The sequence below is a fragment of the Dermacentor silvarum genome, chromosome 7 (genome assembly GCF_013339745.2).
Source record: "Dermacentor silvarum isolate Dsil-2018 chromosome 7, BIME_Dsil_1.4, whole genome shotgun sequence".
Taxonomy (NCBI): domain Eukaryota; kingdom Metazoa; phylum Arthropoda; class Arachnida; order Ixodida; family Ixodidae; genus Dermacentor; species Dermacentor silvarum.
In genome coordinates this window covers 157,063,466-157,087,145 of record NC_051160.1, presented here as the reverse complement: position 1 = coordinate 157,087,145, position 23,680 = coordinate 157,063,466, and the positions used below count along the sequence as shown (strand labels likewise).

The following is a 23,680-nucleotide window of genomic DNA, read 5'->3' as shown; positions in this document are numbered from 1 at the left end:
TGGCTGTCATACGGACCAATTAGGCATGTCACCTTAGAAAAAGTATCGTTTCAGAAATAATAAAGACACAGTAGTTGTTTTTGTTAGATACCTAAGGCTAGTCGCGAGTTTTCATTACATTTCGTAGCAATGTCATCACTATGAGGCTAAGCTCAATTTTTTCCGTTGTCATTATGTCAGATATGTAATAATGTTTTGCTAATAAAAATTTTCAAATATCAAAAGTACCCCATCTTGTTCCTGACAAAATTTGAGCCCAGAAACTACTTTGAAAGCATGTTTTGGCGAAACAGTTTGTAAATGCTAGTTTTCCTAAAGGTTTTGCTCGGACAAAAAGTGCAAATTGAGCAAAATCAGCTCAAAGATTTCAGAACACGCTATTTTAATTTAAGGCCAAATATAATTAATAAATGTTGGGCCTTCTTCTTCAATTCGAACCTGCTCTGCGGCAGTCGCTTGAAGTCGTCTTCGCTTTTTTTTTTTCGGCTTTGGAGCACTCCAACGCCCTTGTCTGGGCTGGCAGACAAGGGCGCCGCAGCAAGAATTATTCGTGGCGTAATTAGTCGTAGCTGCCGAGGCCGCCGCGGTGAACACCCTCGCCGGCGAGACGCTCGTACAGCAGCGTCTTCTGAATGGTCAACTGCATGAGTGGCTTTTCAGGTGCGTGGCCGCCCGCGGACGCGCATATGTGCGTAGGCTATAGCGTACGGAGTTCGGATTTACCCATATGCTTAAACCAGGAGAAACATTTCCCCATGATAGATAGCGCTGAATCGCTGATATGGCAGGGAGTTGTCTGCACAACGATAGCCAGCTAAGTTAAAGTTGGCATATATTCATCGTATATATAGACACACACACTGAGACAACACGAGCAAAAAAAAAATAGAGAGCTCTTGTAGTGTCTCGGTCTCGGTATAGGTATCTGTTTGCACTTCGATATTGTGAAGTACCTTCAATATACTATACAGGATGTTTCAGCGAACACTTTCAAACATTTTTTAAGGGTGCCTGTGGCAGATACCACAATTCTAGTTCATTATTTGGTCTACTCGAAGAGGCGGACGTTAATCGCACAAAAACTGAACTTCCTAATCGACTAATTACAAAATTCACTAATTAACTTTATCACTAATCACCTTACGGCCCACAATGCAATTTCAAATTCTAACTTTGTGACTAATCACCTTAGGCCCACATTGCAATTTCAAATTCTAGCCGTGGAGTTCGCAAGGCGGATCCACTTGGAACGAATTCTGAGGATGACACCAGTTTCGAGATAATAATTCCCGAACTTTGTGGAGAAATGCATTGCTGTTCCAGTTACTTTTGTGATTCAAGGCATAAAGCGACGTTTTGTTGAGAAAGTAACTGGAACAGTAATGCATTTCTCCTCAAAGTTCGGGAATTAATATCTCGAAACTGGATCCGCCTGCGAACTCCACGGCTAGAATTTGAAATTGCAATGTGGGCCTAAGGTGATTAGTCACAAAGTTAATTAGTGAATTTTGTAATTAGTCGAATATGCAGTTCAGTTTTTTGTGCGAGTAACGTCCGCCTCTTCGAGTAGACCAAATCATGAACTAGAATTGTGCTATCTGCCACAGGCAACCTTAAAGAATTTTTTAAGTGTTCGCAGAAACACCCGGTATTTATGCATGGTATATAAGAGACTCATTATTCTATTGAAAAGATACTACAAACGAAAAAAAATAAAGATAAACGCAAGATGGCACTGAACAATGAAAAGTTACAGGAGTTAAAAATCGCATAAAACACGCTCAAACTTATAGTCGTCACACAAATACACTTTAGAGAGCCCACACAGAGGTCAGATAGAACACACCGGTAGGAGCAATCAACTAATGATTATTCAATAAATACAGCTCACACCAGAGGATATCGCTAAGTTTGCGCACGTATTAAAGCGTTTCACTGAATAAATGTTTAATTATTAACTAAAAACCACATTTCACAATTACAAAAATGGAGCCGCGAAATAAAGACGCATCCCCTGAGCAGCAATTCCTAGACAAGCACCAGTTTCGAGATATCCGTCTCCAAAATCTCCTAAAAATGCAGTGCCGCTGGAGTTATTATATTTGCGAACTGTTAAAAGCAGCTTTCTACGAAAATGCTCACTGAAACATTACCGCATTTTGCCGCATACTTTCAAGACGCATTTCGCAAAACTGGTGCTATGCTCAGGTTTTGTGCTAAATGTGTGCCGAACCGTTTGTGCACAGAAGGGAGAAGTACAACCCTTTGTGCCTTGGATCAACGAAACGAAACACATCCGTGTTTTACGGCTTGCCGAAAATACGTAAACCTAACGTCCCGATGCGACCATTTGTCTACTTTATTCGCTCTCCGCTTCATAAACTGTCCGAATACCTTCATAAGATTCTTTCCCCCCTCGCTGGTAGAAGCGCCACCCACGTTCGCCATTCTGAACACTTCATAATGAAGGTTCGACATCTTACTTCCGACGATCAAGACGCGCTTGTCTCGTTCGACGTCGTGTCGCTTTTTACAAGCGTTCCTATTCGACTCGCTGCGGAAACTTGCACCGCCGCTCTTGAAGACGACCCTACCCTGCCAGAAAGGACACCCATCGATGCTTCTGATTTGAAGAGGCTCCTTCTGTTCTGCCTGGAGATCACTTGCTTCACTTTTGAAGGCACCTTCTACAGACAAGTGCACGGGACACCGGTGTGTTCTGCATAATTCAGCGAGAAGATATTTCTCAATTCCTGTCACATTTAAACAGTATTCAAGCGTCTATCCAATTCGCAGTCGAGGAAGAAAAAGACGGTGAGCTACCTTTTCTGGACGTCCTCGTGAAACGTGACCGGCACAGTCTGGCATTTTCCGTGTACAGAAAGAGCACACACAAAGGCAGGTATCTACATTAAAATTCAGTGCACCCGACGAACCAGAAGAGGTCGCCTCCCTTGTCGGCATAACCAACCGCATCTGCACAACGCCACAAAGCCGTGCTGCCTGACCTAAAAGAAGTGCGCCAAAATATCTCGGCATGTGGCTACCCGAGATCGTTTCTGATAGGGAGCCTACATTCAAGCGTTGCATGTAGGCTCCCTAGTTTCTGAACTCGGTGGAACGCCATATGTCTCAGCCCCCAAGACCTGACCGTGTGCTCCCAAGAAAACGCGCCGCCATACCCTACATGCCCGGTGTGAGCGATACCTTGGCCCGCGTTCTACGCGGATCCAAGGTATATATCCCAAAAATCACGCCATCGGCTGGTAAACGTGAAAGACAAGCTTCCGAAGATGAAGTTTCCTGGCATCGTCTACGGGATTCCATGTGAGGACTGAGACTGCCTATATATCGGCGAGACAGGCAATTTCGAACAGCGGTTGAAGCTACGTATCAACGACCGTAAACAAGAAAGAAAAAAGTTGCATCAAACGCATTGTCAGATCACGCAGGTGACTTGAGTCACAGAATTGATTGGGATAACTCCAAGATATTAGAAAAGGAAAGAAATTTGACTTGAAGACACCACTTGGAATCCCTTTTGATCCAAATGACAGATAGCACCCTCAACCGGAATGAGGCAGCCCTCCGCACATCTACACGCGCTGCTTAGTTCATATTTTAAAGCCATATAAACATTGTATCGCACGTCCATGATTTCATTGTCAGCAATGCTCCCGTCAGGGGAGCCGAACCGTCTTTTCTTGTATTCTTTCAGTGGTCGGTGTCCTTCTTTTTTCCCTTCTTCATGATGTCTCCCGACCAGATGGGCTTCAGTCAAAACCTCGACTTCATTACTCGTATGTTATCATCGATTCTATCTGTAATGTATATTCTTGAACTCGGCCTCAGGGGGGGGTTACAACCCCCGAATCCCCCCCCGTCGGTGCGCCACTGTCTTGCCGAACCTTGTGTAATCAGAATGTGTGCGCGACACGAATTCTGTAGTACTTTCTGGAAGGTACGCGGGCACCAGCGACTAGGCTGGAACCTTCGACGGGTCATGTATAGACCTTTTCATGACAGTTTGCCAATACCATCTAAATAGCACTAATTTCAATTTCTTTACGGGAAATTGTCAAAAAATGCGCTTTTTTGTGAGTGTGCAGACGATTGCGCGTCTTACATCTTAGCTGCAGTACTCAAATGCGCAAGGAAAGAAAAGGGGTTAAACAAAAGAGGGGGGTTAGTCGGCCTCAGGGGGTGGTTACAACCCCCGAACCCCCCCGTCGGTGCGCCGCTGCCACGCTGTTAGGATTGTCAAATGTTTCGTAACTACTCGTTGCAGCTAAAGCACAGCTTAGAATTCCAGTGCTGAGAATTCTGCAGTAATTTTCAGAAATACCTAACTGATATCTGAGGCTGAGTGTAAGCTCAAACAAACGCGCGCACCTCGCGCTGGGTGCTCCGTCCGCCCAAACACCAGCAGTTACTCCAGTATCTTAATTACTTCAGGCTTAAATTCCTTCACTACGCCTCACAGGACCATTACCCACGTAGAAGACGCCATTTCAGGCTAAATAGACCGCGCGAGTGCGAAAACATCCACCAGGAACTGCCGCTGAACGTATACCACAGCATACAACACGGGCGTTCGCCCAAGCCAGCATGCCAACTACCCATAGATGGCGCCACTGCCTATGCAATTGCGGCGCCCATGAGAAAACGGTCTATATAAAAGCCGGCGCGCTTGACCCGCAGATGAGATTTTCGACGACCGCCGACTTCGTTCGCCGCTATCGTTGTGCCCGAGTATTACTTGTTTTGCTGGGCACAAGTTCAACCAACAAAGATTTATGTAATTCGCAGTTGTCGCTACTGTGCTCTTCACTGTCAGTACAACGTGACAATATGAAACATCATAAAATTGAAGTATGCTTGGTTGGGGTGGCACGTCTCAAGGTGTCTCAAGGCACGTACGTATCAAGGTGGCACGTCTCAAGGTATGTCAAGGTGGAACGTCTTCTGAGGCCGCCGTAGGAAATTAAGTTTCTTCTTGCCTGGAGGGCAAGATAAACTAAAACATTCGCTGTTCGATAATGTCTGAGCGTATCAAAATCGAACTTCGTATGATGAAATGAGCAAACTGCCCATTCTGTAAGATCGCACAGGTCTACACGCGCAGCTTTGTGTATCCGACTCCCGGGCCGTCATGCCATCATCGTCAAACCGTCGTAATGCATTTGTCGTCATACCGTGGTCCTCACTCCAGCGTCGTCATGCAGTCCGTGATACAGTCGTCGTCATCCCATTGTCGGCATACAATCATCGTCCTCCCTTGTCATCATGCCGTCGTCATTCCTTCATAATCGTCTGCTAGTAATGCTAGTAATGCCCGCCTCTTCGAATAATCCGGCTCAAGGACAAGAATTACGCTGTCGGCCAGACGCAATATCTAAAAAAATTATGCGTGGCTCTGCTATCGCGAACACCAGAGACCAGCGGAGCTGAGGAAAGCCCATTAAAGTAATGGCAAACCACACACTTAGTCTAACTTTGCTGGGCTTCTCCCATCTCCGCTGGTCTGTGGTGTTTGCGATAGCAGAGTCACGCGTTTTTTTTTTTTTCTACTGCGAGAAAGAGGACCGCCCAAGCGAGCGCCCATTAGCATCGTTAGTCCCAAGTCGTTGCATGTTGCGAAACTTCCTGAGCACCCGCAACCCACGATCTTCCAGTCTCCTTTGTTTCCTGGCGCTCAGGATTTCTTCGCGGTGTTCCGCGTAGTATCGCGATGAATTCAACCGGCCACGTTAACGAGCCTTCGGATCTTCAATTCTTCGCCTAAGTGAACTCTCGGCTTCCCTCAACCTAAACTCGGGATCTTCTCTTCTGCGACGCTTGGTTTCAGCTTCCCTAGCTCTCGCTTCAGTCTTTCGGAAGCGACGAGTGTCCAGTTCTCTGGCTGAAACCTGCCGAGCCGCCACTAGAGGCATCGGCTGCAGTCACGTACACCGGGTGCGTTCGGCGCGAACGCGGGGAAGCGCGGTCGGCGTCGGCAGCAGCTCTACGCGTGCCACTACCACCTGCCTCACTCCTCCTCCCCAACTCGCATCGGCTATGCTGCGCGATGCTATTTTTATACGCGGGGCCACTGCAATACTTCATTGGATCTCTAGTCACCAGGGCATCGAGGGAAATCAGAGAGCCCATGAGGCGGCGCGCGCCCTTCTTTCCAACCTAGTCGTCTCCCGGGATCATTCAGAGACCCTCAGCACCATGGTGCACAAGTAGCACGACAAAATGACCACCGTATGACCCAGACAGAGCTCTGAGAGCAGCAGCCAACCGACGCAAGAGGGCACTCCGTGCGAGTGTCCCACCAGACCGAGTCTTCCCAGGTCGGGGCAGGCGCTGCTGCATAGGCTCCGTTCCGGCTTCGTCCTCACACCGGACGTGCTGGAGCGGTGGCGGCAGTACAGGCCACGCCCGGAGAGACGCCCTCCTTTCCTTTCGCCTGACTCTCTTCCGTCGCAGGAACCTGGCCCTCGACAGCCTCTGAGGACCAAGAAGCATCCCAGGAGCCGCACAGGTGCCCTCCTGACTGCGGCGTAGCCACCCGACCATCCGCAGCCCATTTGTTTTGGGAGTGCCAGCGCTACGCTAAGCAGCGGGAGCGCCACCCGAGGGCGGTGCAAGTGTCGTCCTACGAAAAATGGATTAGGCCGGCAACTGGATTAGCGGATTCCGACAGGGCCATTCTGGATTCGCTCTTGGGTTTCGCCAAGGACGCAGTTTCTAGGACGACTCTGAATACTCCTCCCCTCTCCCCTTCCTATTCCACATAATAGGCCTTCGAGCCGTCCCTTTAAATAAATACATTTTTATCATCATCATCATGCTCTGCTTTCACTTTCTCTCAGCTCTCTCTCCCCCAGCTCGGCGAAGCTGTGGACGAGGGAATGATGATTATAGCGAGGTTCTAACAGCTCCGCTGTAAAATTTTGCAAAACTTTAAAATGATTACCCGCAGAACACCCTGCATATAGGATCTTTGAAGGTGGTAACAATGACTGTAAATAGAAAGTCACAATCACTGAAACCCTTAAGGGTGTTAATAGTTCACTGTGTACGCAGAATTACGCCACATGTTTACACTGCACCACGTCTCTTATCCGTTATAAGGAAATTGCGAGCAGAAAGCTGCAGCTGCGCAAAAACAATCTCAGTAAGCCTGCATCGGGCGCTTCCTGACCGGGAATTACGAAGAGGATAAAGTGATCGAACTCATCGAGCGCAAACTAGGGAGTCCCAGGCACAGGCGCAGGGCTTCACGCTCCAATAGAACCAGAGGCTTAGTTTTATAAGCAGGGCTTCCCGAGAACAATACACAGCCGAAACTAAGCCTCTGTATATTCGGCTGTGTATTGTTCTCGGGAAGCCCTGCTTATAAAACTAAGCCTCTGGTTCTATTGGAGCGTGAAGCCCTGCGCCTGTGCCTGGGACTCCCTAGGTTTGTAGCAAACAATGTTCTTTATCAGAAGCGCGCCTACCAACATTGTCCTGCAGATTCCGCATCTTAACGATACAAACATTTCTCAAATTTTACAGTTCTCTAGTTGGACGATCTGAATATGTATTTATACACGATCCAAACTCCTTCTTTCTTGCTCATTGGCCACGTTTTCACACCCCACAGATTATTTTTGTACAAAATAAATTATACAGTTTAAATGTAAAAATTCGAGACGTTATTCCATCATATTGTTACGGGGTGTGTAGAAGGCGTTTATTGCAGCAAGCCGTAGGGCAAGTGGGTGCCGATACTACACGTCGTCCTTCTCTTCCTCGCTGCTCTCCTAATGTTGTTGCTGCTGATGCTGCCGCTCCACTACCTTTGACGCACTGTAACATGGCTCCTCTCGCAGACGAAGCCCTCCGGGCGAGTAGTCAGTGGGGCTTTCGTTGAATAAACGGCTTCAGGCGGGCTACATGCGTTATGTCGGTCCTGGATGACCGTCTCCCACTGGAAGTGAGGCGCGCAATTCTATAATTCACCTCGCTGAGACGTTCAAGCACAATAAACGGTCCACCATAGTCAGCGAGCAGTTTTTGACATAGACCGCGTTTACGCACGGGAGTCCATAGCCACACTAGGTCACCCGGTTCGTAAGTGACTTGCCGATGTCGACTATCGTATCGGGATTTGTACTGCTTTTGCGAAGCTAGAGTACGTAATCGAGCGATGCGCCGAGCCTCCTCTGCTCGGCAGAGAGTTTCCGCGATACAAGCGTCGTCGTGACTGCCAAAAGGGAAGATAGTGTCCAAAGTGTACCTCGGCGGACGCGCGTAGAGCAGGAAAAACGGACTGTATCCAGTGGTCTCATGTTGCGCGGTGTTGTATGCGTATGTGACGAACGGCAATACTTCGTCCCAGTTCTTATGGTCCGAGCTTACGTACATGGAAATCATGTTCACAAGTGTTCTGTTCGTGCGTTCTGTCAGCCCATTAGTTTGCGGGTGGTAAGGCGTTGAGTGTCGCAGGTTGGAGGCGCACAAACGTAGAAGTCCTTCAACAACATCAGCTGTGAACTGACGGCCACGGTCGCTAATGATCACTCGAGGGGGACCATGCCGAAGTATAATGCAATGTAGCATAAACTGGGAAATCTCGCCTGCAGTTGCAGAGGGTAGTGCTGCCGTCTCGCAGAACCGAGTCAGGTAGTCGGCACATACTATGATCCAGCGGTTGCCTGTGGAAGAACGTGGGAACGGTCCTATGAGATCGATGCCGACTTGCTCAAAGGGGGAACTGGGTGGCACCACAGGCTGTAAGAAACCGGCTGGAGCTGCAGTAGGTCTCTTGTGACTTTGACACTCGGCGCAAGTGGCTACGTATGTCTCCGTGGTCTTGCGCATTTGAGGCCAGTAAAACCTTTCTTTGGCTCGATGGAGTGTCCGCGTGGAGCCTAAATGACCTGAAGTTGGATCATCGTGCACGACGCGCAAAACAGAAGAGCGGAGGGCCTCTGGCACCACCAGAAGAAACTGTGCACCTATCGCGGAAAAATTCTTCTTATACAACAGTCCATCCCGAACACAAAAACTACATGATGTCGACTCTTTCGCTGCAGAGAAAAGTGGCTCTAAACTCGGGTCATCACGTTGCTCTCTTGCGAAGGTTGTGGCATCTGGGAAATCACGGTGTACGGATGCGATGAGGTGGTCGAAACTTTCGGCGTCGCATTCCGTTGTACTAAGAGGCATCCGGGAAAGGCAATCGGCATCAGCATGTCGTCGGCCGCTCTTGTAGGATACAGTGAAGCTGTACTCTTGCAGACGCAGGGCCCATCGTGCAAGGCGTCCAGATGGATCGCGAAGATTCACGAGCCAGCACAAAGAATGATGGTCTGTAACGATCGTAAAGTGACGCCCATACAGGTACGACCGAAATCGCTGCACCGCAAAAATGACAGCAAGACATTCCTGCTCAGTCACCGTGTAGTTACGCTCGGGTTTGCTTAATGACCGACTTGCGTAGGCGATGACGTGCTCTTTGTCATCCACGCGCTGAATCAGAACAGCACCAAGACCTACACCACTCGCATCTGTGTGGACTTCTGTTGGCGCGGAAGGATTGAAGTGTCGGAGGATTGGTCGCGACGTCAGCAGAAACTTCAGCTGTCGAAAGGAAGCAGAACAATCAGGCGTCCACTCGAAAGCGGCGTTCTTGTGCAGGAGGCTGGTCAAGGGATAAGCGACGTCAGCAAATCGAGGAATGAACCGTCGAAAATAGGAGCAGAGTCCTAAAAAGCTGCGAAGTTGTTTGACGGACTGAGGTGGTTCAAATGCTTCAACAGCCTCTGTCTTTGCAGGGTCAGGCCTGACGCCGTCTTTGTCCACAAGATGTCCCAACACCAAGGCTTGGCGCTCACCAAAATGACACTTTTTAGAGTTGAGCACAAGACAAGCCTTCTGTATGCAGCTGAGTACAATACCAAGACGCGTGTTGTGCTCGTGAAATGTGCGTCCAAAAATAATAACATCGTCGAGGTAGCACATGCATATTTCCCACTTTAGACCTCGCAGAATAGTATCCATGAATCGTTCGAAGGTGGCGGGTGCGTTGCACAAGCCGAACGGCATGACATTGAATTCAAAAAGTCCATCGGGTGTTACGAACGCTGTTTTTTCCTTATCCTCGGCATGCATCGGGATTTGCCAGTAGCCGGATCTCAAGTCTACAGAAGAAAAGTAAGAAGCCGAATGAAGGCAGTCTAAGGCATCATCTATACGCGGAAGTGGGTAGACATCTTTCTTGGTAACATTGTTTAGCCGCCGATAATCAACACAGAATCGCCAACTGCCATCTTTCTTTTTAACGAGGATGACAGGTGCAGCCCAGGGACTCGCGGACTCCTGAATTATCCCTCTGTTCAGCATTTCCTGAACTTGCTCGCCAATTATCTTGCGCTCAGTCGGGGATACTCTGTACGGCTTCTGTCGTATAGGGTGCGCTGATCCGGTATTTATACGATGGCGTACTCGAGATGTCGGAATTTGGGACGTCGTGTCAGTCTGCGAAAAGTCAAACACTTGCGAGTGCTTGGATAGAACATCCAGTAACGTGTAGCGCTCACTCGTGCTGAGCGACTTGCTTACCATCTGAAGTAGTTTCGAGTCCGATGGGCAGGGATCGAGGGACTCGTCTACAGCTCCGAGTACAGCCAGTAACGCCGGTGTCTCTTCTTTGAAGAGAGCGAGCTTCATGCCAGAAGGGAGAAGTATGGGCTGGGCCGCATAGTTCATTGCCCATAATCCAGAGTGTCCTTCAACTACCGATACTAAACAATGCGGAACCAAAACGTTCTTCTTTACACAGGCCGAATGAAGCGGCTCCGTCGCGGCTTCAAATGTGGCGGGGTTGGCACCAAAGCAAATGACCGGAACGCATACAGCGCATAGTGCGGGAATGACGATGTCCTCCGAAACACAAAAGGCACCTTCTTCACGTGGCGAGTTCTCCATGAGTCCTGTTATAACCTCGCGCTGTACCGAAAGCTCCCCACTTCGACAGTCAACGGTTGCACCACACTCCTGCAAGAAATCGATGCCTAAAATAACATCATGCGTGGATCGAGGAATAACGGCGAATTCAGTGGTAAATACTTTGCCACACAAACACACATCCGCAGTACAAACACCAATCGGGCACAGCGTGTCACCACTAACACTACGAAACGTGGAAATATTGTCCCAAGAAAACATCACTTTTTGTCCCAGTAGGGCTTTAAAATTTAAGCTCATCACGGAAATTGTTGCCCCAGTATCCACAAGAGCCATTGTAGGTATATCGTCAACAAGCACGTGCACTTTGTTTTTCAGCATGAAAACTGGCGGAGGAATGTCGGTTGGCAGCGAACGGTATCCAGCGACCTCACCCCCATCGGCCGCACTGCCTAGTTTTCCGGTGGTGGGGATAGCCGGCGACGCCGCGGCGATGGAGACCGCCGAGTACGTGGAGCAGGCGGTGGCGTTAAGCTGCGATCGGAGGCTGGTGACGGGTTCCGGAAGCTACCTTGGCGAATTCCACGATTGGTTGGCGGGCGTGGAGGCCATGACGCGGAAAAGGGTTGATAATTTGACTGGTACGTCGCTCGTGAAGGTTCTCGGAAAGGTCGGCGGCGGTCACAAAACCTGGCGATGTGGCCAGGGACCCCGCAACTATAGCACACACGAGGAGGCCGAAATTCACGGTGCTGCTCAAAGCCTTCATTTCCGCCACCGAGCATGGGGTATCGGTCATGATCGTCGTATTCTCTGTACCCCGAATAAGTGGTACGGTACCGCTGCGCCGGATAAGAAGTGCGGTGCTGCTGCTCGTTGTTGAAGCGTGGCCGGTTGGTGGGTGCAGATGGAAGCACAGCTCTATAATCGTCCACGTTCGCCGCATTAATAGAGGGTTGCCACGACGTAGCTGGTAGTCCGGGTTCGTTGCCTCGTGCGTCGCCGCTACCATAACGGCCGATTTCGTGGCACCGGAGGAGCTCTTCCCGAACTATCTGTCGTATTGTAGACGACAGATCGGATGGTGTGCTCGCGTCAACGCAGGCCAATGTCGGCACATTAGCCAAACGGCCAAATTTCGGTGCCACGCGACGCATCTTCAGTGCTTCAAACGTGCGACAATGTTGGATGACGTCGGCCACAGATGTCAGGTTTTCTTTAGCAATCAAGAACTGATATACATCTTCAGCTATGCCCTTGAGAAGATGACCCACCTTATCTTCATCAGACATGCTTGAATCCACGAGTCTACATAGCTTGAGGACCTCTTCTATGTACATGGTACATGTCTCGCCAGAGAGTTGGGCCCTTTGGGACAGAGTCTGTTCAGCTCGCTTCTTCTTCGCTGCGGAGTCCCCAAAGCACCTTTTCAGTTCTTGGACAAATGTATCCCAGGTCGTAAGCGTGTTCTCGTGGTTGTCGTACCACATGAGAGCAGTGTGCGTGAGCGAGAACACAACATTTGACAGCTGAGAGGTGGAGTCCCAGCCGTTATGTTTGCTCACCCGTCGGTACTGCTTCAACCACTCGTCCACATCCTCACCGCCAGTCCCGGCAAAGCTGGGTGGCTCCTTGTACGGTTGCGAAGAACCCGTCGGTCTCGGAGCTTCAGTTTCTCGGGACATGCCTGCTGCTGAGGATGGTGGAAGTCCCGCCAATCGACGGCTGCGACGAGGTTCAGGGGGTAGCGATTCCGTCGTTGGATGCTTAGATACCCAGCACCTTCCACCACTCTGTTACGGGGTGTGTAGAAGGCGTTTATTGCAGCAAGCCGTAGGGCAAGTGGGTGCCGATACTACACGTCGTCCTTCTCTTCCTCGCTGCTCTCCTAATGTTGTTGCTGCTGATGCTGCCGCTCCACTACCTTTGACGCACTGTAACAATATGATTTAAATCAGAATTTAAAGATTGAATTCAATGAAATTTTCCCACGAATCCCTAAGTTCTAGTCAGTTCGGTTATTAAATAATATGTTGCAAGATTACCTTGCACACGTACACACAATTAACATAATAGCCACTGACGCTTCCGTGAATGACGAAAAGGCGGGCGAGGCATTTTCTCGCTTTCGCTTGGCTGGTCATTCTCCTTGAGACTGTCAGATTTTACTCCCGTATTTGAAGCTGAGCTCTTATCAACGATTCTAGTTTTGTGGAAACTCCCTTTAAATGAATCCACCACGGTAATTATTACAGATTCCCTTTCTGTCTGTACTGCGCTTACAGCTTCAACAAATTCACCGGCTCTAAAGACGTTTCTAACATTAGTTCCCCCCCCCCCCCCAGCTGAATCTTATAAAATTATTGTGGGTATCAGGACACTGCGGATTACATTTAAATGAAATGGCCGATTCATTAGCGCGAGCATCCCTGAATGGACCGATACTATCGGTCCTTCCAGTGGTGGCACAAATAACAGCGATCAGATATCGGAAATATACAATTCGTAGAGATATCATGGAAACAATAACATCATGGACTGAATTTCAGCACCTAAAATTTTCGTGGAAAATTCATTGGTGACCATCAAGACAATCGGAAGTCATCCTTACAAAATTACGTTGGCGTGTCCCACCATTAAACTTATATTTACACAGGGCTGGTCTGGCGATATCGCCGCTATGTCAATTCTGCCTAGAACTAGAAACCGTAGAACACTATTTTTTAATATGTCGTCGGTATAAATTACAAAGAAAAAGGCTTCTTGAAACACCGCTTGCTAAATTAGGGTTAAATTTAACATCAGAATCAGTACTCACTTTCGGTGCCTCGGTATTTGGCTTTAGCCACAGGGACGTATTTGGTGCCGTTTGTGGTTTCAATCACTCATCAAAACGAATAAAAATTTAAATTCCCTCTTTAAGAATTCTCTGAGAGATATTTCAGTTTTAATTCATGGCATAATTATAAATTATGCCGTTCAGGAAAATTAATCTGTCTGTTCTGATTACTAAATTGCACATTAACTGTAGTTTCAGAATCCATATCTAAAAGTTCAGGTGCTCAATTCTTGGCCAATCCCCCGAAGTGGGTACGAGCCATGTGCTGAGGACATCATCATCATCATCATCATCGAGCGCTCCTGCGCACGCGGAAGGAGATGCGCGCTGTGCTTCTTCACTGCTCGGTCTTCGCATCTGCGGACCGGCATTCAAAGCCTCTCGGCGATTAGCAGGGCTCCTTCTGGAGAGTGCCTTTCGAGTCGGCAAAAGTGTGTTCGCCTCAGCCGCGGTGTGTTGGCATCGAAAGGGCCGCCGCTCTCTCTCTCGAAGCATTGTGACGGTCGGCAAACATGTTCGTGCCGAAGAAGTCGCGAGGTTCGGGGAGCCGGCGTACGAGGCGACGCGACCCGGAGGACTCCAAGCCACCGGCGGACTCCAGCGAGATTTCTACGACGCCCGTCACGCGCCACGCCGGTGGCGCCGGAGGCTCGGCGCCTAGGCGTCTTCGGGCGTCGAGTCCCGTGGCGCCTACCCGGACAAAGACGGGGCTGCCTGCGACCGCCGCTGCATCCGGGGACTACCACCACGGCACAGCCGCCGAGGAAGCACCTACGCGACGGACCGATCCACCAGAGACGACGCTCGGTGAGTGACCCGGCAACCTTTGCAGCAGCGAAGCTAGTGACCCTTTTCGCGGAGCAGTTTGTTTTAGAGAAACGAGATGGCGCTCACGGCGGCGCGCCATACCTCTCCTCAGCGACCGCGCACGAATACGAAACCATTACCGCTTCTACCTTGCTTCTGTGCGATCAGCTGTCGGAAATGCTACTGAGTTTTCGCTAACACACTGTGCTCCAATCATGCTAGATTGAATCATGTGGATTGAAACGTGTGCAGTAGTTGGCTGCAAAAATAGTGACTGGCATGTTAAGGAATGGAATGAATCTGTGTGGCGAAGTTCGTGGACCGCTGCTGAAACTGTCCGAACGTGTTACCGGCACTTCGTGATATATTGCTTTCCTCGAGGGTACAGAAATTTGCTCATCCGCCAGCCTTGTATCGCTAACCTTCAAAGAAAGGGCTCATCCCCAGAACTTCGGCATGAGTGAGTACCACTCGTTAAACAATGACAAAGCGAGTAGCGTCACTTCCTGTCATAGTAAGTTTTGCGCACGTTATCTATACGCATCTGTCCCAAATGGCAGGAAAACTTACGCCCACTCAATCGCGAACGTATCAAGAAAGAATTGCCTAAATAATTTTATACCTAAAAAGTACAAAAACATTCGGAAGCAGACGCCTTGGATGAATCTCAATAAAATCCATCTCAAACGCCGACTAAAAAGGCTAAAAAAACAACGCGTACACAGAAGCACCGTCGATCAACTCAGAGAAAGCCTCGCCCTTGCTGTTCGTCAATAAAAGGATTATTATTTCAAAACAACGTTGCCAAACTTCATAGAAAATGATCCTAGTAAATTCTGGAGCCACGTTAGCGAATCAACAGCACCTGTATCTGAAATAACAGTAGACAATACAACTATTACCAATCAGACTTCTATAGCTAAGATTTTTAGCAGTTACTTCCATAGCGTGTTTTCGCCATCAAAGCTGTGTGACGTGCCATGCTCAACACCTGCACACCAATCGCAAGTTAACTTCATCTCGTATGCCGGCGTCGTTTCCATGTTACTAAACTCGAAGACCAAATCATCCCCAGGGCCTGACGATATCCCCAATGCGTTTCTTCGGAGGTACGCCAAATCACTGGCCAGATATTTGGTTATCATATTTCGTGCCTCTTTGTTGACCGGTAGGGTACCTGATGACTGGAGGATGACCCCAGTTGTGCCTGTTTTTGAAAAGGTGATCGCTTTCAGGTAGAAAACTACCGACCTAGATCTTTAACAATCTTGCTGCAAATAAATGGAACATGTCATTGCAACTAGTATTCATGAATTTTGAGATCGCAACAACATTTTGACAGATTTACAACATGGCTTCCGTAAAGGATTTTCCACAGTAACTCAGCTACTCTCAGTTGTCCACTCTTTTGCAAGAACTCTTGACATTAACGGCCAGATCAATGCGATCTTTCTGGATTTCAGTAAAGCATTTGACAAAGTTCCTCACCATAGCCTAATTCAAAAACTAAAATCCACTGGCCTTCCAACCATTTTCATCTCCTGGATACAAGATTATTTGACTAACCGCAAACAACAAGTTGCGCCTGGTCTACACCGTTCGGGTTGTCTACCAGTGTCATCAGGTGTGCCACAAGGAAGCGTTCTGGGGCCACTACTTTTCTTAGTATATATAAACGACATTATTGCGGAAGTTTGCCCCGGTGTACAAATCCGATTGTACGCAGATGATTGTGTTTTATTCCATGAAATTATTAATGCTAACGATCAATGTGACTTACAAAATAGCCTTACCAATATTGGACAATGGTGCAAGCAGTGGGACATGACTTTGAATATGGAGAAAAGCGTTTTTCTTCGAGTAACTAACAAGAAAATCTCACTAGAGTATGCGTACACACTCGACTCATCACTATTACAACAAGTAACATCCGTAAAGTACTTAGGTGTGGAACACTCACATAGACAACATCTGTTCACTCGCGTTCCGTAAGCAGCGGTATCTCAGGCATAAGCTTCGTAACGCCCCCGCTAACGTTAAGCTATTAAGCTATAACACTCTAATTAGGCCGAAGCTCGAATACGCTTGCATAATTTGGGACCCATATACCCAATCTAATATAAAGAAGCTCGAACGCATACAAAGAAAAGCAGTCCGATTTATATATTCGAAATTTATACCTACTGACTCCCCGTCAGATTTGATGCGCGCCCACGGCATCGAACATCTTCAGTTGAGAAGGCGAAATTCTCGTTTAGATTTTCTTTCATTACTTCGCAACAATAAACTCAGACTGGACCCTTCACCGTACCTTTCACCAATGCCAGCAAGAAATACATGATTCTATCACAAAGATTTATTATCACCGCTTTTTGCACGAACCGATCTGTACAAATTTTCCTTTTTTTCCACGCACCATAAATGACTGGAATTCATTAACCGTATCTAGCCTACCCCATTGAATCTAACATACGTTTGTGTTACAATCTTTCCATGATTCTATGTTGTATACTTATCTGTTATATTACTGTATTGCTATGTATCTATGTTGTTATATTGTTACTATATTACCCTATTTTGCATAGATTTTGTCCTTGTATAACTGTGCCCTTCCTGCCTGGACCTAACCATGGTCTGCAGTATGTACATAAAAAAATAAGTGAACGGGCGCACACTTGAATATATGAGCACTGTATACGCACAATAAATGACGGACTACACCTAAGGCGCACGAATGGTCGAATCTGAATGTTTCGTGATGGTCCACAAGAGTAAGCGAGTTACTAGCTGTAATATATATTTGCTACAATGTACAAAATAGCTACGTTTCAAGCCTTGTGCGCAGCAAGAACAAATCTATCGGAACTGAGCACAACCGCGAGCGATTAATAATCAGATAGTGACCGCACCGGGGAACTTCACTGAGTCAGAAACTGAAAAGTCACTGCTTCAAAATATTTGCCGAATAAACAACAAAGAGCAAAGCGCACTAATCCTGACTGAATTCATAATCGGAAAGCTTGGAAAGCTTGGAATACATATTTCACCCCGCTTTTAGAACAAGCACCATATACGCTGCTTGCGCCGTTTGGACATAGCTTAATCAGCTCCGAAAGCGCTTTTGCATGTTCTCTCGAGCTGTGATCAAAGCTTCGTGCCGCCCACCTAGTCACCGTTTACGATATCTCCGAAAACAGAGGTTTTCTAAGCCGCGCTGGCGTCATACACTTCCATTGTAAACAAGGAGGCAACGGAGGCAGTTGAGGCAAGCAATGGACGCGTCACCACGTGACCAAACATGGCAGCGCCTACGGGATCGCCGCGAAAAGAGTCAATATTACTGGCGCTACGTATCGGCCAAAAACATGAAAGTAAAGGCACGTCCGACGTCTTCCTCAAACTTTCACTGCAGGTACGTTAGACGGAACTGGCAATGTTTTAATGGAAGTACGTCCGAAGTTTCTTGTTGGCTTTGGCATGTTTCACGTTAAATACGTCGGCATAAGCGTGCTCAACAGCCAAACGCACGTTTCCCTCGCGTCAGCGCTCATTCTGTGTGTGCTGTGGTGCAGCGTGCCTGTTTCGGCGCAGCCCATGCCGATCGACGAGCTTACCGTGACCGTAAGAACTGCCGCATCTGCTTCCATAGCGCCGATGCGGGCTGTCGCAGCATGAAATATGTACTCTTTTCGGTGTCCCACGGGATACTAAGACAACGAGTGCTTATCGCAAATAGAGTAATGCTAAAATTACGCTTTGCTACCGATCCACTATAAGTGAATGGTGGAAATCCGTTCGTGTTGCAGCACTTCACAATTACGAAGATTTCCAAATCGGAACTGCAACACACAAATTAACAGAATCGTTAACTAACGAAAGCAGTGATGCGCAACTCTTGCCGTAGGGTCAGCTCCGCTGATCGCCCTTCAAGTCTCTTTCACGTTTCCGTTCGCGAACAGACGCGATGAACCACTGTCGTACCGTTTGCTTTGTCGCTCAAACCAGTTCTTGCTTGACGCTTCTCTGGGAGACCCTATTGTTTTAGCGCTAGGCAGACCACTAATAAAAACTTAAAAATTCATACCGCGAGTTACGGCGTCATATAGCACGTTGTGGTTCTCCATATGTTTAAAAGCATTTTCGGCCATGTCAGTAGAATATACACACTTCTACTTTGATGCTGCTTCGTGTACTTAAAGTAGTGAATGCCGTGTAGATGGGGTTCTGAGTAACCATAATCGAGAGTAGTACACCCGCCGCGGTGGCTTGGTCAGCTAAGGCGTTGCGCTGCTAAGCAAGAGATCGCGGGATCAAATCCCGGCAACGGCGGCCGCATTTCGATGGAGGCTAAATGCAAAAACGCCCGTGTACTTGCGTTCTGGTGCACGTAAAAGAACCTCAGGTGGTCAAAATTAATCCGGAGCCCTCCACTACGGCATGCCCCATAATCAGAACTGGTTTTGGCACGTAAAACCCCAGAAAGAAGTAGAGAATAGAAGTACAGAGCTCATTTTGATGGCAATCCGTGTCAACGCGGCTGAGGGCTGGCTTTCTTCAACAAAACATGCAGTGGCTGTTTGTTTAATACGCCGTAGAATAAAGGTTAAAGTAGAGCGTATGTAAAACGCACAAGCAATGTTTTTTTAGAAACGCCCAAATCAACAACAATCATGGGTCCGAAAGTTGCAGTTTGCAGTCACTGGTTAACACAACAACCATGGCGGAAGGAAAAAGTTAGAAGAGAGCATCCGTCACGCAGCCAGCTTGTCAAGCGACGCTTCGTGAATGCAAGCCCTTTGCTCAATGTCGGCCCAACACGTGGCCTCCTGGGTCGAGGTCACGGAGCAAGAATCAAGATTTGCCGAGACGTTTGGTGCCCGGTGGTTTTTTACTCAATGCGCACTTGTTCGGGGCTCTGCAGCAGCTGTGCATGCAGCGCGGGAGGCCTAAAATTTACCGCGCGCTCACACGTGACTATCACGTGTTGGGTCGACACGCATGATTTCAATCGCGTTGCGCGATGCTCCCTCCTAACTTTTTTCCTTCCTCCATGATAACAAGTACAAAAAAAAAAATGCGGGCAGCTTCACACTAGTGGTCCGAAGACTGGGCAAACAGCGAAGCATGGCGACTTCACCTAGCTTTATCTCGGTTCGGCCAAATTTTTTATGCTTCGAGACTCGGCCATAGTTTTGCGCAAGATCACTCCGGAATCATCGACAGCCCAAGGAGCAACGAACAATCGGTCATTAAAGTATCTGGACGCTTCTAGGTGCTCAAACGCTTTTGCTCGGCTTCGCGAGCTCATAACTCCGGATCTTTTGCAAATCGCCGACGTTTCGCCGCGGCTTCGGCGGCGCGATACTCGGGATCGAACCGAAGTGGTCTCACTCGCTCTCGAGTAGAGGCGTGGCGGCTTTCGCGCCGCGCTTCCTCTTCTTCGGGAGTGACGCTCTTTTTCGACCGCCCCATCTTCGCGGCGATGTGCTCGGCGCAGAGACGGCGGGGCTTTGGTGTCGCCGCGGCGGCGTCGCGGAGCTATATATCCCGTGGGTCGGCACAGTGACGTCACGGCTTAGCTCCGCCTCTGCGCAGCCACGGAAACCACTCCGCACGGCGCGGTTACGTCATGGCTCGGCAAAGCTTAATCGAAGCGATGCGGCGTGCGCGATGACGTCATGGCTCACGCAGCTGTGGCGAGGCTCGGCGCGGTCGGCGAAGCTGGGGCGAAACGTTGCTAGGCGACGCATGTGACGTCATCGCCAGGCGGTGGTTTTACGGCGTACACTCGACGGACCATCCTCGAGCTTTAACAGCTTCGCTAGTTCACAGGGGTACGTGCCATTGCGCTTGAACCCTTTCTGCACTACCGCCAGGATAGACCCACATTTCGGGCGTACACCACCGTACTACCTCCAGCTTAAACAGGGGTGCTATAACGTAAAGCTATTCCAAACTTTTCTATTCCATTTCTGCAATCAGCCCACCACGATTGGTCAAAACATTTTCGGGCCACTGCCAACTTCGCCTGTCTGTCACGCGATATGCATAATGTCACACGACATTATGCATGATTAAACCGCACAAAAAGAAATAATTATTCCTGACTCGAAGCCTTTTCACAATTAGCCCTCTGGTAATGGTCCAATGTTTTCGGGCTTCGCCCACTTCGCCTGTCTGCCACGCGACCTCACAAAACCGCGAAAACTCATCGCGTCAAAATGACGTGTACGCGAAAAAAAATACATTAATATGCCGAACAAAACTGAAAATTTTTCTGAATAGCCAGAGACTGCCCCGTTCCGATAGGAATAGAAAATGGCTGCCCGCCGATCGCTCAGGCCCTCGCTACTCGCACCTGTCGGTGAGCATGTATTTCTTTGCGCATGATAAACCTTTATGCGTGGCAGTAAAACGTTATCGAGCCCTTTCAGCACGTATACGACACTCTTCCTTGCTGAGGATCCGTTTTAGCGGCATTCTCCGCAAAAAAAAAAAAAACCAAGAACAGCAAAAAAACTACTCTTGCTCTCGGGCTGTTCACGACCACGCCCGATAATGACTGCGCAGTTGTTTGGTGAATCGAGTCGTTTTGACTGTTGCTGGTCAAGTTTCCGTCGTTGCCGGCGCTTATAAAGGTGGATTGTGAATGTTGTTTTTAACAATAATAAACTGTTTTCGTACACACATTTTTATATTAATAAACATATGCTTTCCCGTCTGACTCCCGGTCGCCATGGTCATCAATTTGAAAGAACACTTTTCTTTCTCGTGTAGCAGCACACCGCCAAAGTGACACTCAGCGCGCTGAAGTGCACTCGCTCAAAGTGCACTTTACTTTACCCGTGTGGCATAAAGTCCCTATATAAGAAAAGTACCGCCATCCTTTGACAAATGCCGCTTCGCTCTCTCCTGTTTTATCCTGTATCTCCTATTGGACGATGATAGAGCGTGCCTTTCACTTCTTTATATTTTCTTTTTTTCCGCCTCATCCTTCCGTTGCACGCCGCCGCGATTTTCGACCAGCCACCACAAGCTAAGTAAGGCGAAGCGGACAAATCGGAGAAGCCGGCACCACCCTCTTCATGCGGTTATCTATTTTCACCGTGCTGGCCCGCGGCCCCATCGAAACCCTCTCCACTAGAGCGTGCTCCTTGCCTCTTGTCAGCTAATTAGATAAGAAACACCGCTGAGTGTAGGCGATGTTATTGGTTTTGAAAGCGAACGAAGGTGACCTCCTATAAATGAAGAGAGTGTTTGATTGGGTTGTTCAGACAGCGCTGCGGGTCACCGCCCGATGCTTGCGTCGGTGGTTACGTAAATTTAGAATAAAAGATTAGAATAGAATTTAGAGATTAGAATAAAAGCAGTTTGGAATAGATTTACGTTATAGCGTCCCTGCTTCGAAAACTATCGCAAGTGGGCCGTTTTGTTGACGTTGCGGCAAAATCTTTCATTGCTACGCTGGGTACCAGGGTTGGATACCAATTCACTCAATTTTGTTTTGTTTCCTTTTGTCTGCGGCTGTTTGCCCGACGAGGCGATAGCTTTTTCACCACTTAACATGTGACAATGCAAGACGACATAAGTAGTGACCGCCGAGTCACACGTTTAAGATTCATTCGCCGTGAAAAATGCGCAATAAACGTACTTTTACGAATCGCCGGATGGTGCATTAGACTGGATGTCGAGTGGTCGTGAGGACGCGTTGCTTGCTGTACCTTGCCATTCACAGATCTAAGTGGACAAAATGTTTTCGCCATGTAAGAGGCACGGTAGAAAAAAATAGAGAGAAAAGAAAGAAACTTTCGGCGGGAAATAGAACCCTGGACCGCAGCGCGTCAGGCAAAGATGTTACCTCAACGCCAATTTTTAACGCGACAGCGTTAAGGGCCCCGTGTCGCAGAAAATCCGGCGTCGGGTTCGGCATCGGTGTCGGCGCCGGCGTAAGCATCGGCGTCCGTGGCGGAGAAATTCATCCCCAACCACCCCGACCCCACAGGCCCTCCGCGTGGCGCAAGGCGTTAGTGAACAAAAATTAAATTTCTGAAAGTAAAATCCGTCAGAAAAATCGTAAAGTACGAATTAACTACAACCTACACACATGATAGCGTCGGATTGTAATTTGAATGTACTATCGGCCAAAAAAGTTAACCGACCAAGGGATCTGACAAAAAGCTGAATATCTCCGCAGCCCCAAAACGCAGCCTGGTATTCCCATTTCCAGCCTCTACTGGTATATGCGAACAAGATTGTGATGTATGGTTTCAATGGCTACTTTTAAAGGCTGCTCGGATATTTAGCATCTTGTGAGATCCTGCGGTCCGTAAACTTTCTTGGTCAATAGTACAAGAAAACATATTTCTCTTACGAGGAAACTCAAACACCAACCCCTCTTCTAGCATTTCTACCATAACAACAGTGGCGCGCTCGGGTAGGTTACTTGCAAAAACCCCATCCAGATGGCGCTCGCCTACTCACCAGCGTAAAACGGTAGCGGTGCGCAGAGGCGAAGGGGGAGAAAAAAGAAAGCTGCAGTTGCCGGGAAGCCTGACAAGCATTCACGGATCTTTGAATGTTAAAGCGTCCTCCAAATGTTGGACAAGCGCGCGCCTCGGGACAACAGCAAACAATGAATCAAATGATAAAAAAAAGGTCCTAGGGCCTTCACATTTTCATATAAGACGGCTTATATTGCCCCTGTAAAAATGTCTTCCCAGCAATGCATTTGTGTTTAAAAGTGAAGCCGACTTTAAGGGGATCAGTGTAAGCTTGGTCTTGGTAAGCTGGCTTTCCCATGTTCCGTCTTGCAGTGAAGCCTACTCATAAAGAAAAATGCGATGCGAACGGGGCCCGATAACGCTATCCAGCTCCACAATTAAAGGCGAAGCTTAAGCGTCCTCAAAATTTTCTTTACATACATTTTTTTACTACGTCACTTCAACGCCAACGCTGAAACTTGCCGATTTGCTTTTCCAGTTGTCATACTAACCACTGTTTCAAAACTGTTATGACCCTTGCCGTAATATTTTTGTTGATTTCGGCGTTTCGAATGCCGATTATTGCGTACTTTACCTAAGTGCGTTCTAC

At 48.2% G+C, this 23,680-nt stretch overlaps 1 protein-coding gene across 1 annotated transcript in view; it reads left to right on the top strand.

The window, feature by feature from the left end:
* Positions 1 to 14,295: 14,295 nt before the first annotated feature.
* The window catches only part of LOC119459296 (proteoglycan 4-like), a 47,684-nt gene continuing 38,299 nt past the window's right edge, over positions 14,296 to 23,680 (top strand). Inside the window, exon 1 of the mRNA XM_037721106.1 lies at positions 14,296 to 14,590. Within this exon, the coding sequence (XP_037577034.1) occupies positions 14,296 to 14,590 (295 nt within the window). The remainder of the gene's footprint in view (positions 14,591 to 23,680) is intronic.